Below are 12,621 nucleotides of genomic sequence, written 5' to 3' on the forward strand. Positions count from 1 at the left end.
TCAAGGAATACCCAGCTGTATTCAAAGAGTGATAGAAAGATATTCCAAAATTTTCTAGTTTCCTCACAGTGAATCAGGATGTGGTCGGTAGATTCCCCAGCTTTAAGGCAGAAACAGCACACATGGGGAGATAGATAATACCTTCCATGGTTCTTTTTCTGAAGGAGGTAGTAAGTATTGGTTTTCTTTAAGCTGGCTTCCCACACAAAAAAGCATACCCTGGAAGGGATATGAGCGCACCAAATTCTCTTGTAGGTGTACTGATCAGTAGCTTGATCTTCCCTAACTAAAGCCTTGAAGCAAGACTTGGTTGAAAACTTACCTGATGGGTGAAGGGTCCAAACACAAAGATCAAGGGAATTTTGAGAGAGGTATACCTCTCTCAGGGTATGAAATTATATCTTTCCAAGGGTGAGTGTCTTCGACCCGTTTCAAGTGGAGCTTGTTATCCCAACCGTTGGCGTGCTTTCCGCATTTGCTAGTAATTACAGCAGTCCAAAGCGCATTTGGTTCAAGAGGGAATCGCCACAACCATTTACCTAGAAGAGCTGAGTTCCTTTCTTTCAAGTGGCCTACTCCCAATCCACCTCCCTCCTTTGGTTTGCTAACGTGATACCACTTCACAAGGTGAGAACCCCTTTCCCCACCTCCTTCCCAAATGAAGTTTCTATGAAGTTTTTCTACCTGAACTGTTATCTTGTTGGGCATGCGGAAGATAGAGAGGTAGTAGGTGGGAAGGTTTGCCAATGCTGCTCTAACTAGAGTGAGCCTCCCTCCTTTTGACAAGTAGTTCCTTTTCCATGTGGCTAACTTCTCATATTTTTCTAGAATTGGTTCTCAAAAGTTTTGATTTCTCGGGTTTCTTCCAAGGGGCATCCCCAGATGGAGGAAGGGGAGGTTTTCTGCCTTACATACCAAGATCTCTGTGAAAGTGTCCAAGGAGTGAGCACCAGCTAGATTTAGGCCAGCAATGCTGCTCTTTGCGAAGTTTACTTGCAATCCAGAAATCCATTCAAAACTGGTGATGACCCATTTCAGATTTGATACAAATTCTTCATCAGTCTCTAGGAAAAGGATGGTATTGTCGGCAAACTGGAGATGAGATATCTGGGTCGCTTCCCGTCCGACTTCAAAACCTCTCAAAAGACCAATAGAGATAGCCTTATTCACCAGTTGGCTAAAGATTTCTGTGACTAGAGTAAAGAGCAATGGGGAGAGGGGGCAGCCTTGTCTTAATCCTCTTTTAGCATTAAGATATCCTTTTGGTTGCCCGTTTATTAGAACTGAGAACCAGGTGGAGCTTATACATCCCTCAACCCACTGAATCCACTTGTTTCCAAATCCCATTAATCTCATTATTTCTGTGAGACACTCCCAGTCTACTTTGCCGTATGCTTTTTCCAAATCGAGTTTCACAATCACCCCTGGTTTGCCATTCATCTTCCTCTCTTCAACGCATTCGTTTGCTATTAAGATGCTGTCAATGATTTGTCACCCTTTGACAAATGCAAACTGATTTGGGGAAATGATTTCCCCTAAGACTTTTTTTAGTCTTTCTGCTAGAACCTTTGCTAAAATTTTGTCTACACTCCCAATCAAACTGATAGGTCCGAAATCTTTTGCTTCTAAAGTACCCTTTCTATTGGGAATCAAGCATATGAAATTAGAGTTGTTTCCTTTGTTGACAATGGCTGAATGATAGAAATCATTAAACACCTGCATCAAATCTGAACTGATTATGCTCCAACAAATCTGATAAAATAGAATTGGGAAACCAACAGGGCCCGGGGCTCTATCTCCATCCATGCTAAAGGCAGAGCATCCTTCACTTCTTGATCTTGAAACTCTCTTTTTAACCAGACTATTCTCCTTTGACAGTTTAAACCCTTCCCAAAAGCTTATGGAGAGTTTTATGTTTTCTTTCTTTGAGTAAAGATCTTTAAAGAAGTATAAGAAAGCTTCAAAAATTTCCTCAGGGTCCTCCACTTCTCGTTGCCTGATTTTTTATTTTGTTATAAGATTTCTTTTCCGCCTCCCAGATGCATATATGTGGAAGAACCTAGAGTTATTGTCCCCCTCCTTTAACCATCTGACCCTAGATCGCTGTCTCCAATAAACTTCTTCTCTTCTTACTACCTGTTCCCATTCTTTTCTTAGCTCAAATCTTCTCCTTCTTTCGTTCTCATTTAGGTGCCCACTTTGCTCCTTTTGGTCTAAATCATCCAATTCGGATAAGATTGCTGGTTTCTCTTCCTTGAAGGCTTTAAATTCCTCTATGGCTCATCCTTTTAGCTTCCTTTTTACATATTTTAATTTTTCCATAAATCTGTACCCTAGCCAACCTTCTGTCTTGCACTCCTCCCACCATGAGGCAACCTTTTTGCAGAAATCTTTGTGATCCGTCCAGAATTTTTCCTGCCTAAAAGGGGTTTTTCCTCTGATCACCAAATCTGTACTTAAGGTGATAGGCCAGTGATCCGAAGTACATCGGGAGTGGGATCTCCTGAAAGGTCAGGGGGCAATGGGCTTCCCAATGTGAAGTAATTATGAACCTGTCAAGCCTACAACTTATGGCATTCTCCTACATGTTTGACCAGGTAAAGTTACCATTCCTCAGGGGGAGGTCGTGCAGCCTATGTCTGAATATGAAGTTGGAGAACTCCCTCATGCTTCTATTTACTCTCTTCCTTCATATTTTCCTGGCAGGGGAAGATTTTGCTTCTTCCTTGTTTTACACGCCTCTGCCACAGTCGCCACCTTTTCTTTGTCCTTAACAGTAAAGTTTCCTGCTCTAGTCAAGGCTCGACTACGACAACAAGGGATTCCCGAGTTCATGAGTCGGCACTCCGAGTTAACTTGGTGGATGGAGAAGGTGATTCTGTTTTCTTCTCTACTTCGATCATGGCGAAGAACCAGACATTTCTATCAATGATAGGTATCGAACAGGGGATGGAGTGAACTCCGCGGTCTTTCACCTTCAGACAAGCAAAGCTCAACTCCGACCAGTCCTTGGTTTTGGGGTCAATCTCTTTCAGCCCTCCACATAAGCTTCCTATAAGAGAAAACACCTCCTCCGACCATAAATGAAACGGGAGGCCATGCACTACGATCCAGCCATCAAAACTTAACCCGGAAGAAACTGCGTTAACAGTCGGCCACCATCGGTCGATCTTCACCCACCTACCATAGACGAGAATCTTCTCCAACCTTACCCAAGAAAAGACTAGATCTTCAGACGAGGCAAACCCCACAACTCTATTTTGGGAGAAAGGGTGGAGATGTACAAGTTCTGGGGAATGAAGATTTGCTGAAACTCCTAACTCCACTTCGCTCCAAGATAGGTTGTCAGTTTTGGAACACACAAAAGCGTTTTTCCATTTGCCAAAGGGTCTCGGTTGATTGGCTATGGAGATGTGGGCAGAGCCGCCAGCCTTAACGATTCTATTCGTAGCCAATATGGGTGGGAAATCCCCTTGTAGGAGAGCTTCAGAGGTTGACGAAACAGAACTCGGGATAAGAGAATTTAGTACTTCAATGAAAGATTTCCAACCTGTTTTCCTTGCTTCTTTGCGGATGCAAATGAATCTAAGCTTCTGAGCAAGCTCCCAACAGCTTAAGCAGATGAGCCTACCCCATCTATTTTCATTTATTTGAATGAGCAGTCAAGGCCAGAACACCATTGTGTTTGTGGAAATCTTTGATTGCCTCTCGAAGGAAATCTCCTAGCCATTTTGCCTCTTCTACTGACAGTGAGATTTTCGAGCAAGCACCTCTACTTCTTTCAGTCAAGGCCAGAACACCATCGTGTTTGTGGAAATCTTTGATTGCCTCTCGAAGGAAATCTCCTAGCCATTTTGCCTCTTCTACTGACAGTGAGATTTTCGAGCAAGCACCTCTACCTCTCTTAGTCAAGGCCAGAACACCATCGTGTTTGTGGAGTGTTGAGTCAAATTCAAAGGTTTTTTATCCTATTGCTACTAACCGTCGCATGATTCTCAGATTTGATGCTGGTGTTAGTAGTTGCCGGAGTTGACCAGGAAGCATGATTTTCTCGACCCATGAGTGCAAATATGATAAGAAAGGAGAGAGTAATCTATCTAATTGTGTCAAAATTGCTTGCCTCTTTTCCTACTAAACAAGTGTGTTGTACTCTTGTTCCAAAAAGGTTAGGGCTTTTTGCTGAGAAGTGGTTCTCCAAAAGGTCAATACTATGGATGTACTTCAAAGAAAAAGGCCAAATTGGTGACTATCCCCACATGTCAATAAACTTTTCTTAGGGGCTTAAATTATCTACAGACTTGTTCATCGAAACTTGGCTGATTATGGTTCAGTGGTGCCCTCTTTAAAGGTAACTTTAAAGAAATTTTATTAAATAAGCATCAAATATTTATACATACACTACAGGTATCCCTATGAGAGGAGCAAGGTACAACCTCTACCTCACACAAAAACAGATCAAATTACAATTGATCCCTATTAAGTCATAAACTTCTATAAAATCTCAATCTTGTGTAGTGGAAGAAACTATTTACAGCACTGTTCATGAAAATCAGCTGATTTGCGATTTCCTACACCATAAAATTTTGATTCTGTGGGGAAAAACCATCTATAACACCATTTCCAATAAAAGTAATCTAAAACCTTATTTATGAAACTTGGCTAACTATGGTCCCTACTTAAATATATTATAAAAAAGGTGATCTGCTTATTTGTTTCTTCTGGTTTCTCTCAAACTGAGGAAATGCACCAAAATTTTCAATATAAAATTCTGCAATTAAGATTAATTTAGCCTACTCTATTCATTCATACTTCTAAATCAGAAGCAAAAGGTTTCCTCTGCTCCTAGTAGAGATGTAATTAAAGGAATATCTACATGATATCTTAAATGGGGGCTTCAAATGATAAAATTCCCAGCTACTAGTTTAATCAGGTGAATTGTGTTATGTGAGAAATTCTATCAACATTTTTTCATTAAAATATACATGTATAAGTACAAACAGAGAACATCTTAAGGTATGATGTATGTGCTGTATAATTTCAAGTGTGAGGTTCCAGGTGTTTTACTTGAGCCTTCCCTCTAGGCAATCTGCAAGGCAAAAGCTACATGCTTTTCCAAACACTAGAATAATGATTCTATATTGATTTATCTGCCCAGATATAAAAACAGAGAACACTAAAAGAGGAAATTTGAAACTGCTCAATATTTATCATAATTCAGAAATAAACAAAACGATATAGTGTCCAATCTAATATGCTGATACTACGCCTTTGTTTATCCTAGAATCCTAGAGAGTTAAGGAAGAAAGAAAGAAAAAAAAAAAAAAGGAAAGACAAGAAAAGCTACCATACCTTCAGTTTTTTGTAACATGTTGTTGTAGTACCTATAATTGAAAATGACATTTCCAGTTCTCAACCTAAGTGATAGAAGTTGCAAATTATTAAGATGGATTCAAATAGTATAAGAAATACATACTAAAATCTAGAGAATAAGAAAAGAAATATGGATCCAATTTGAAGTATAGTCCAAAGAAAAGAGAACGAAACATAAGGTCTAATCTTTTCGGTATTTTGCATTTGAAGAAATCATTGATCCCTTCAAATCTGACACTAGAATTTGGACCCTCAATCCTTCTGGCATGTTCTCTTGTTCCTCTTTTTTTCAAGGTCCTCTTTGGATTCTCACCCTACTGTACCTATTAAGACCATTTAGGGAGGTCCAGTGCCACCAAAAGTAAGATGGTTTCAAATTATTAAGATGGATTCAAATAGTATATGAAATACATACTAAAAGCTAGAGAATAAGAAAAGAAATACGGGTCCAATTTGAAGTATACTCCAAAGAAAAGAGAAACGAAACATAAGGTCTAATCTTTTTGGTATTTTGCTATTGAAGAAATCATTGATCCCTTCAAATCTGATACTAGAATTTGGACCCTCAATCCTTCTGGTGTGCTCTCTTGTTCTTTTTTTCAAGGTCTTCTTTGGATACTCACCCTACTGTACCACCTATAAAGACCATTTAGGGAGGTCCAGTGCCACCAAAAGTAAGGGCATTTTGTTGAGAGGTCTTTCATAATAAGATCAACTCTTGTGAAACGCTGCGAAGGAGGAAACCATATTGGTGCCTTTCCCCTCATGTTTGTCTTTTGTGCAGGGCTAATGGCGAGAGCAATTCCCACCTTCTAATCTCCTGTGAATTTGTGACTGATAACTAGGAACATTTCTTTTGCTTGTTTGGTAGAATATGGTCTCCTCCAGAATAGTTTGTTTGAGTTTGCTTCTTTTTCTCTTGCCAGAAAAGGAGGAAAATTCTGTGGTGATGCACAAGAGTCACAGTTATGTGGTGTGTTTGGGAGGAAAGAAACTCATGGTTGTTTAAGGATAAGGAGAGGGGAGTCAAGGAGGTCATCAACACCATCACTACTAAAGTTGCATATTGGTTCATAACACTAGATCTTTTTGCTCCTTTCTCCACTGATGACAGATGCAGAAATCAGAGATCAGTGGCTGAATGATCTACTGGAAGGAAGATATCTTATGCTGTCTGGAGTCCTCCACTGACCTTATATCAAGTTTAACGTTGATGGTTGCAGCCTAGGTAATCCAGGGGCCAGAGGAGTAATCAGAAGCAATGAAGGCAAGGAGATGGCTGTGGCAGCAGCATTAGAGGCATGGGAGGAGCAGCAGAGAGCCAGAAACATTGCTTGAATCGTGGCTGACTTCGGTGGCAACAAAAGGTGTGTCTGTTAGGGAAGTGGGAAAGGTAGGAGAGACATTGGAGTTCTTAAATTGATGATTAGTAGGTAGAGTTGTACATTCAGATCCTGATATCAGAGATGTGGGGTGGGCGAGTGCTGAATGACAGAAGTTGAATTTTTCCTATGTTAGAATGATTGGAGCATCACATTTCCTTTTCAGTTTCAGGTGGAAGGAAGACATGGAAAAAGGCCCAGAAATCTTCAATCAATGGTCACCTTGCTTTGGAAAGGACCTAGAAAATATGAGATTTGTCTGGCTTGATGTCTACAAAATACCACTACACACTTGGAGCAAAAGTTTTCAGGGCAATCCAACATGCTGTTGGTAACTTTATAAGGTTAGATTTTAGAAATAGGAGGTGAGAGAATATTCAGTTTGCAAGAATCTTAGTCGAGATGGAGGATGTGAGTTCAATACCAACCTTCCTGAATTTGTTTTACCTAGATGATGTATTCAAGCTTAGGATTGTTATAGCAGGGGAAGATCCATTTTTCTGGCTGAAAGACCAGAAGGTGGCAAGAGAGACGTTAAAAAGGAAATAGAATGGAGAAACCACTGGCTGCTTGCTCTGCATTGGGAGAGTTGTAGAGCAAGGGCACAGTCGAAGGTGAAAGGTCAAGGACCTTAGGGTCTTATTTTGTAAATTTAGAAAAATCCAGGCCCCTAAATCGGAAAGGAAAGAAAACTTCAAATCTCAAGTTAAGTGGGGCTGGTCCAAGTAAACCATGGGTTGGCCCAACCCAACAGTTGTCCAGGATAAACCCTGTTCTAAATAATAATAACAGTGTCTTGAATGAACGGAAGATTCAGTGGCTATTGAAGGAAAGAGACGCATCCAGGGGAAGACCACAAGTGTCTTTGGAAAAGGAGAATACAGGTCCTTTGTTACAAGATACTCCTATGGTAATGGCAATTGTTCTGAGAAGTGGCAAGACTCTGTCCAAGAGAATTAAAGATGATTGTCATCTTTGGATAAGAAAAGTGAAGTGCCAAGAAATCTTGAAGGTATGGGGGTAGATCTCATTTCATCTCAACCAAGGAAGCTTGAGGGGGACTCTTCAGAATTTTGGGGCGGAAAAGGAGTTGGTTGATTACATTTCCTTAGGCCACAACGTCTTAGAAGACAAGCCCTTCACGTCGAAGGTAGGTAACTTTGATTCTTTTTTAATTTCCGAGTTTGACAAGGGGAAGAAGGTCGATAGTGAGGTCTCAAAGGATCTAGGGGCTGTTCCTCTCTCCATTGTAGGGGCAAACCAGGTTCAAGAGTGTTTTAGTGGTTTGAACCAGTCCTGTTCTGAGAGAGAGAGAGAGAAGAAGAAGAAGAAGTTGTCGAACTAGAGAGTGTAAACTCTACAACGTCTTAGAAGACAGCCTGCTTCCTGCTCTTCCATGTCACTAGATTTCCTCCATGAAATGTGCAGTAGCTTGTAGTAGATCTCCTATCCGACACTGAGCCTGCCCAATCTGCATTTGTATACCCAACTATCTCAAGTCTTCCTCCTGGTTTGTACAATAACACACGGCCTGGAGCTCCCTTCAGGTACTTTACAATTCTAAGAACCACATCCCAGTGAGGTACCCGTGAATTCTGCATAAATTGGCTCACCACATTAACAACAAAGGAGATGTCTAGTCTTGTGATGGTCAAGTAGTTCAGCTTCCCCACTAACCGTCTATATCTTCCAAGGTCATCAAATATTTCACCTGCATCACTGCTCAACTTAGCATTCAGTTCAATGAGTGCTTCGACTGGTTTCGCACCTAACAGTCTCGTTTCATCCAGCAGATCACGAACATATTTTCTTTGACACAAGTTTACACCTTGTTTTGACTTGACGACTTCTATACCCAAGAAATACTTCAACTACCCAAGAAAATGCAGAATACATGAAGCCGCAACCTTCTTCTCCTTTGTTTGGCGCTCTAATACCATGTTTTAGTGGTTTGATCCAGTCCTGTTCTGAGAGAAAGAGAGAGAGAGAGAGAGAGAGAGAAGTAAAACCAGAATTGCCACATCATCGTATAACTTAAACATAATAAAAAGACTAATAAACCCTCACTCGACCAACTCTAACAAAGAGCCAATTTCTGATAGAGGCAAAGAAGGGGCAAAAGAGGGTCATCACTCTAGGCTGGCTATGAATGTTCTTTAGGTGGAGTTAGAGGGAGGAAGAAACAAAAAGGGAAGAAAGAAAGGTAAAGGCCAAGTCAATTTGTGGCCCAAAGTGTATATTAGGAAGAGAGCATATACAACAAGACTGTTGATAGAGACTGGGTTTGAAAGAATCAGGATGAAGTTCTTTCATCAAATGAGGACAGAGGTATTAGTGAAGTAGGTGAGGAGGAAGCTTGTTTAGATGAGATCCATCTGATCGATAAAACTATTGACTTAACTAAGGTTGCAACTTGCAAATACGAAAGTGGATGTAAGTAAAGCCTCAAGTCTGTTTGTGTTGGGAGGTAAATATTTCACAAGGAAAATGTTCCAAGAATTGGAGGAGAATTACAAATTGTCCACAAAGGAAATTCCTACTTCTTAGTTAGGAAAAAAATAGAAAAGTAAAAAGAAAAAAAAAGAAAGAAAAAGAAAGAAAAGGAAAGAAAAAGGAAAAATAGAAAAAAAAAAAAGAAAACTTGTGTTGTTTCAACTTCTTCTTCCTTTCAGCGGTATGTTTGAGAGCTATCTCTTGGAATGTTAGGGGGTTGAGGGATTTTACTCATTCAAGAGTCCAAACTAGAAAAAGTGGATAGGGATCTTATCTCAAAGTTGTGGGGGGCTTTTGGGTGGGTTGATTGTTAAGCTAAGGGGTTGTCAGGGAGTTTGGTGGTGATTTGGGATTCTGAAGTTTGGGCTAGAGGGAGCTCACAGTGAGGGGCTTTCCTTGGTTGTTGGAGGCGGGGGGATTTAGTATTCGCTTGAAGTTGAGTGAGAGGAAAGGGGGAAGGGACAACAGGGTTACCAGGACTATGAGAAGTTTTAGGGAGTTTGTGAGAAGGAATAGTCTAATTGAATGCAAAAGGTTGGGATCCAGTTGGTTGAATGGTCAAGACCCACCTATTCTGAGGAGGTTGGAGAGATTCCTTTATAATGGAGATTGGGAGGAGGTCTTTCAGGCTTGGTTCAAGAAACCCTCACTTCAGGTCTCTCAGATCCTAAACCTATCCTTTTGAGAAAAAATTTTCAAACTTGATGATCAAAGCCATTCAGATTTGAAAACATGTGGCCAAAACACCCTCTTTCTGTGGCTTCTATTGAGAAGTGGAAAAGCTATCACTTTGAAGGAAGGGCAGGTTATATTCTAATGAGGAAGCTTATGGATTTAAGGGAGGACCTAAAAGTATGGAATAGGGAGGTATTTGGGAACACTTCAAATCAAAAAATAGAACTTCTTAGAAAAATGGCAGACTTGGAGAGGTTAGAGGAAAGGGATGTTCTTTCTGGAGAAGGCAAAAGGGAGAACGAAATTGTGAGAGGGGAATATATGGAGGTAATCCATAGGGAGGAAGTTATGTGGCAGCAGAAGAAAGTTCATCCTTCTTACATGCTTTAACTAGGGGTAGGAGAAGAAATTTCGTCTTTAGGTTGGAGGAGGAAAATAAAGTATGTGTTTGGTACCATTTATGTTTATTGAATAAACGTTTGTACTTTATATGCTGGTAAAACCGAGAAATGCAATAATTGCAACCGTTTATGACAATTGGGCGCCACTAGGCACCATTAGGCGCCACTTCAGCGTAACAGTGAATAAACGCCTGGCCGTTTGTGGAAGCTTCAAAAAATAAATTCTACAAACAGTTGGCATGCACATAAACCAAAGTTCACTTTTTACATTTTCGATGTATGCAGAAGAACAAGAGAGAGAAAATGCTGAGATGGCGCCTATGTGGCACCATCAATAAACATTTACTGAATAAACGTAAACGGTACCCAACATCACCAAAGTCATTGAAGACCTAAGAGAATTGGTGGATGAAATCAAGAATCCCTACATTAATTTGTATAAGGCAGCCTCAAATAGAAAGGTTTTCTTGGGAGATTTAGAACTTGGAAGAATTGGGGAGGGTTTAAGAGATTGGTTAGAGAGAGAATTTGATGAGATGGAAGTTTGGGAAGCAGTAAGTATCTTAAAGGGTGATAAGGCCCCAAGCCCTGATGGTTTTAATCTATTTTTCTTCAAGAATCGTTGGTATATCCTAAAAGAGGATGTAATACAGGTGTTGAATGAACTCTACAGGAAAAGTTAATTCAGAGGAGTGCTAATGCAACTTTCATTTCATTAATTCCGAAAGTGGAGGCTGCTTCTAGGGTAAAAGACTTTAGAACAATCAGTCTGATTTCAAGTCCTTACAAAATTACAGCTAAGGTGCTGTCTAGAAGACTAAATCAGTTTTGTATGAAATTGTGGGCCCAACCCAAATGGCATTTGTGGAAGGTAGACAAATTCTAGATGGAGTAATGGTTGCAAGTGAATGTGTTGATTCAAGATTAAAAAGCAGCCAGGAAGGTTTGATCTGCAAGCTTAACACTTAGAAGGCTTATGACCATGAAGAGAGGGGTCTTGGAAGAAATCTTGGGCTAGAATGGGTTTTGGGGAAAGGTAAAGAAGTTGGATGTTTGGTTGCATCTCCTATGTTTCTTTCTCAATCCTTGTTAATGGAATATCCACACCTTTCTTTCAAGCTTCAAGGGGTCTAAAACAAAGAGATCCTCTGTCTCCTTTGTTGTTTGTATTGGTGACAGGAGTTTTAAGTTGTTTTATTATGTAAAGGAGTAGAAGATGGGATGTTTGAAGGATTTAAAGCGGGAAGAAATGGAATTCCCATTACTCATCTCCAGTTTGTTGATGACACTTCAGTATTTCTTGATGCTTCAACTGTGCAAGTGCTGAACTTATGAGTGATCCTAAGGTTCTTTGAAATGGTGCAAGACAAAAGATCAACTTGAAGAAAAGTGCGATGATTGGGGTGGGAGATATCTTTGAGTCTCTTTTGGAAGAGTGTGTAGTGACCTTGGATTTCATAGTGGGGGAGTTCCCTTTTATTTACTTGGGTCTCCCCGTTAGGGAAAAAGTTTCAGCCTCTTTAACTTGGCAACCGGTTCTTGACAAAATTGATCAAAGATTGGCATGTTGGAAGGGGAGGTATCTTTCACTTGAAGGATAACTCTTATTAAGAGTATGTTGTCTAATCTATTGTTGTATTACCTCTCATTAATAAAAGCCCCAGCTTTTGTGATAAAGAAAGATGCAGGTATGGGTGTTGAAAGAGCACTACTTTGGGTGTATATGGATACCAGGGTAGCTAAGTGTTTTTTTTTATCTTATAATAAGGACACTCTAGTCCATTGTTTTCATAACTAAGGGCATAGTTGTAATTTTGCACCTATTTAAAGATTAATATAAAGCTAGGCTGACTGCTAAGAGGCAATTATGACATTCTAATCTCTCTCCGAACAGTTTGGTTGTTTTCTCTTCTCTACCTCTTCTCCCTTCTCTTATCTATTTCTTCCTTTCCTTTTACAGCCCTTCCAATTGCTTAGCAGTGTTTTAAAAGCGCAAAGCACAAAAAGGCACAAGGGCCAATTTGCACCTGAGGCGCAACGCGCAAGGCGAGGCGCACCTCTTTTTAAGAAAGGTGCAAAACTACAAAAAAAAAGCTAAAAAATAAAAAAAAAATCAGATAATTCAATAAAATGCCAAAAAAAATCAAATGCAAAAAATTCAAAAAATATTAAACATAATGTTAATAAAAAATATAAGTTTTAAAATAAATGTTTTAAAAAACCAATTATCTAAAATTAAAATACATAAATATAACATGTAATGAAAATTTAAAATAAAAGCAAACATATAAAGCATTTTC

The 12,621-nt window shown here is 39.8% G+C and overlaps 1 protein-coding gene across 7 annotated transcripts in view; it reads right to left on the reverse strand.

Annotated features, from left to right (window-relative positions):
* Positions 1-12,621, reverse strand: part of LOC148848348 (polycomb group protein VERNALIZATION 2-like) — a 49,549-nt gene that overhangs the window by 20,472 nt on the left and 16,456 nt on the right. For all 7 annotated transcript variants that reach the window (XM_088952130.1, XM_088952129.1, XM_088952131.1 and 4 more), the window contains one exon: positions 5,350-5,414. In XM_088952130.1, the coding sequence (XP_088808256.1) occupies positions 5,350-5,414 (65 nt within the window). The remainder of the gene's footprint in view (positions 1-5,349; positions 5,415-12,621) is intronic.

Source organism: Nelumbo lutea, chromosome 6 (genome assembly GCF_056320005.1).
Source record: "Nelumbo lutea isolate HS-2025 chromosome 6, American lotus-T2T, whole genome shotgun sequence".
Classification (NCBI taxonomy): domain Eukaryota; kingdom Viridiplantae; phylum Streptophyta; class Magnoliopsida; order Proteales; family Nelumbonaceae; genus Nelumbo; species Nelumbo lutea.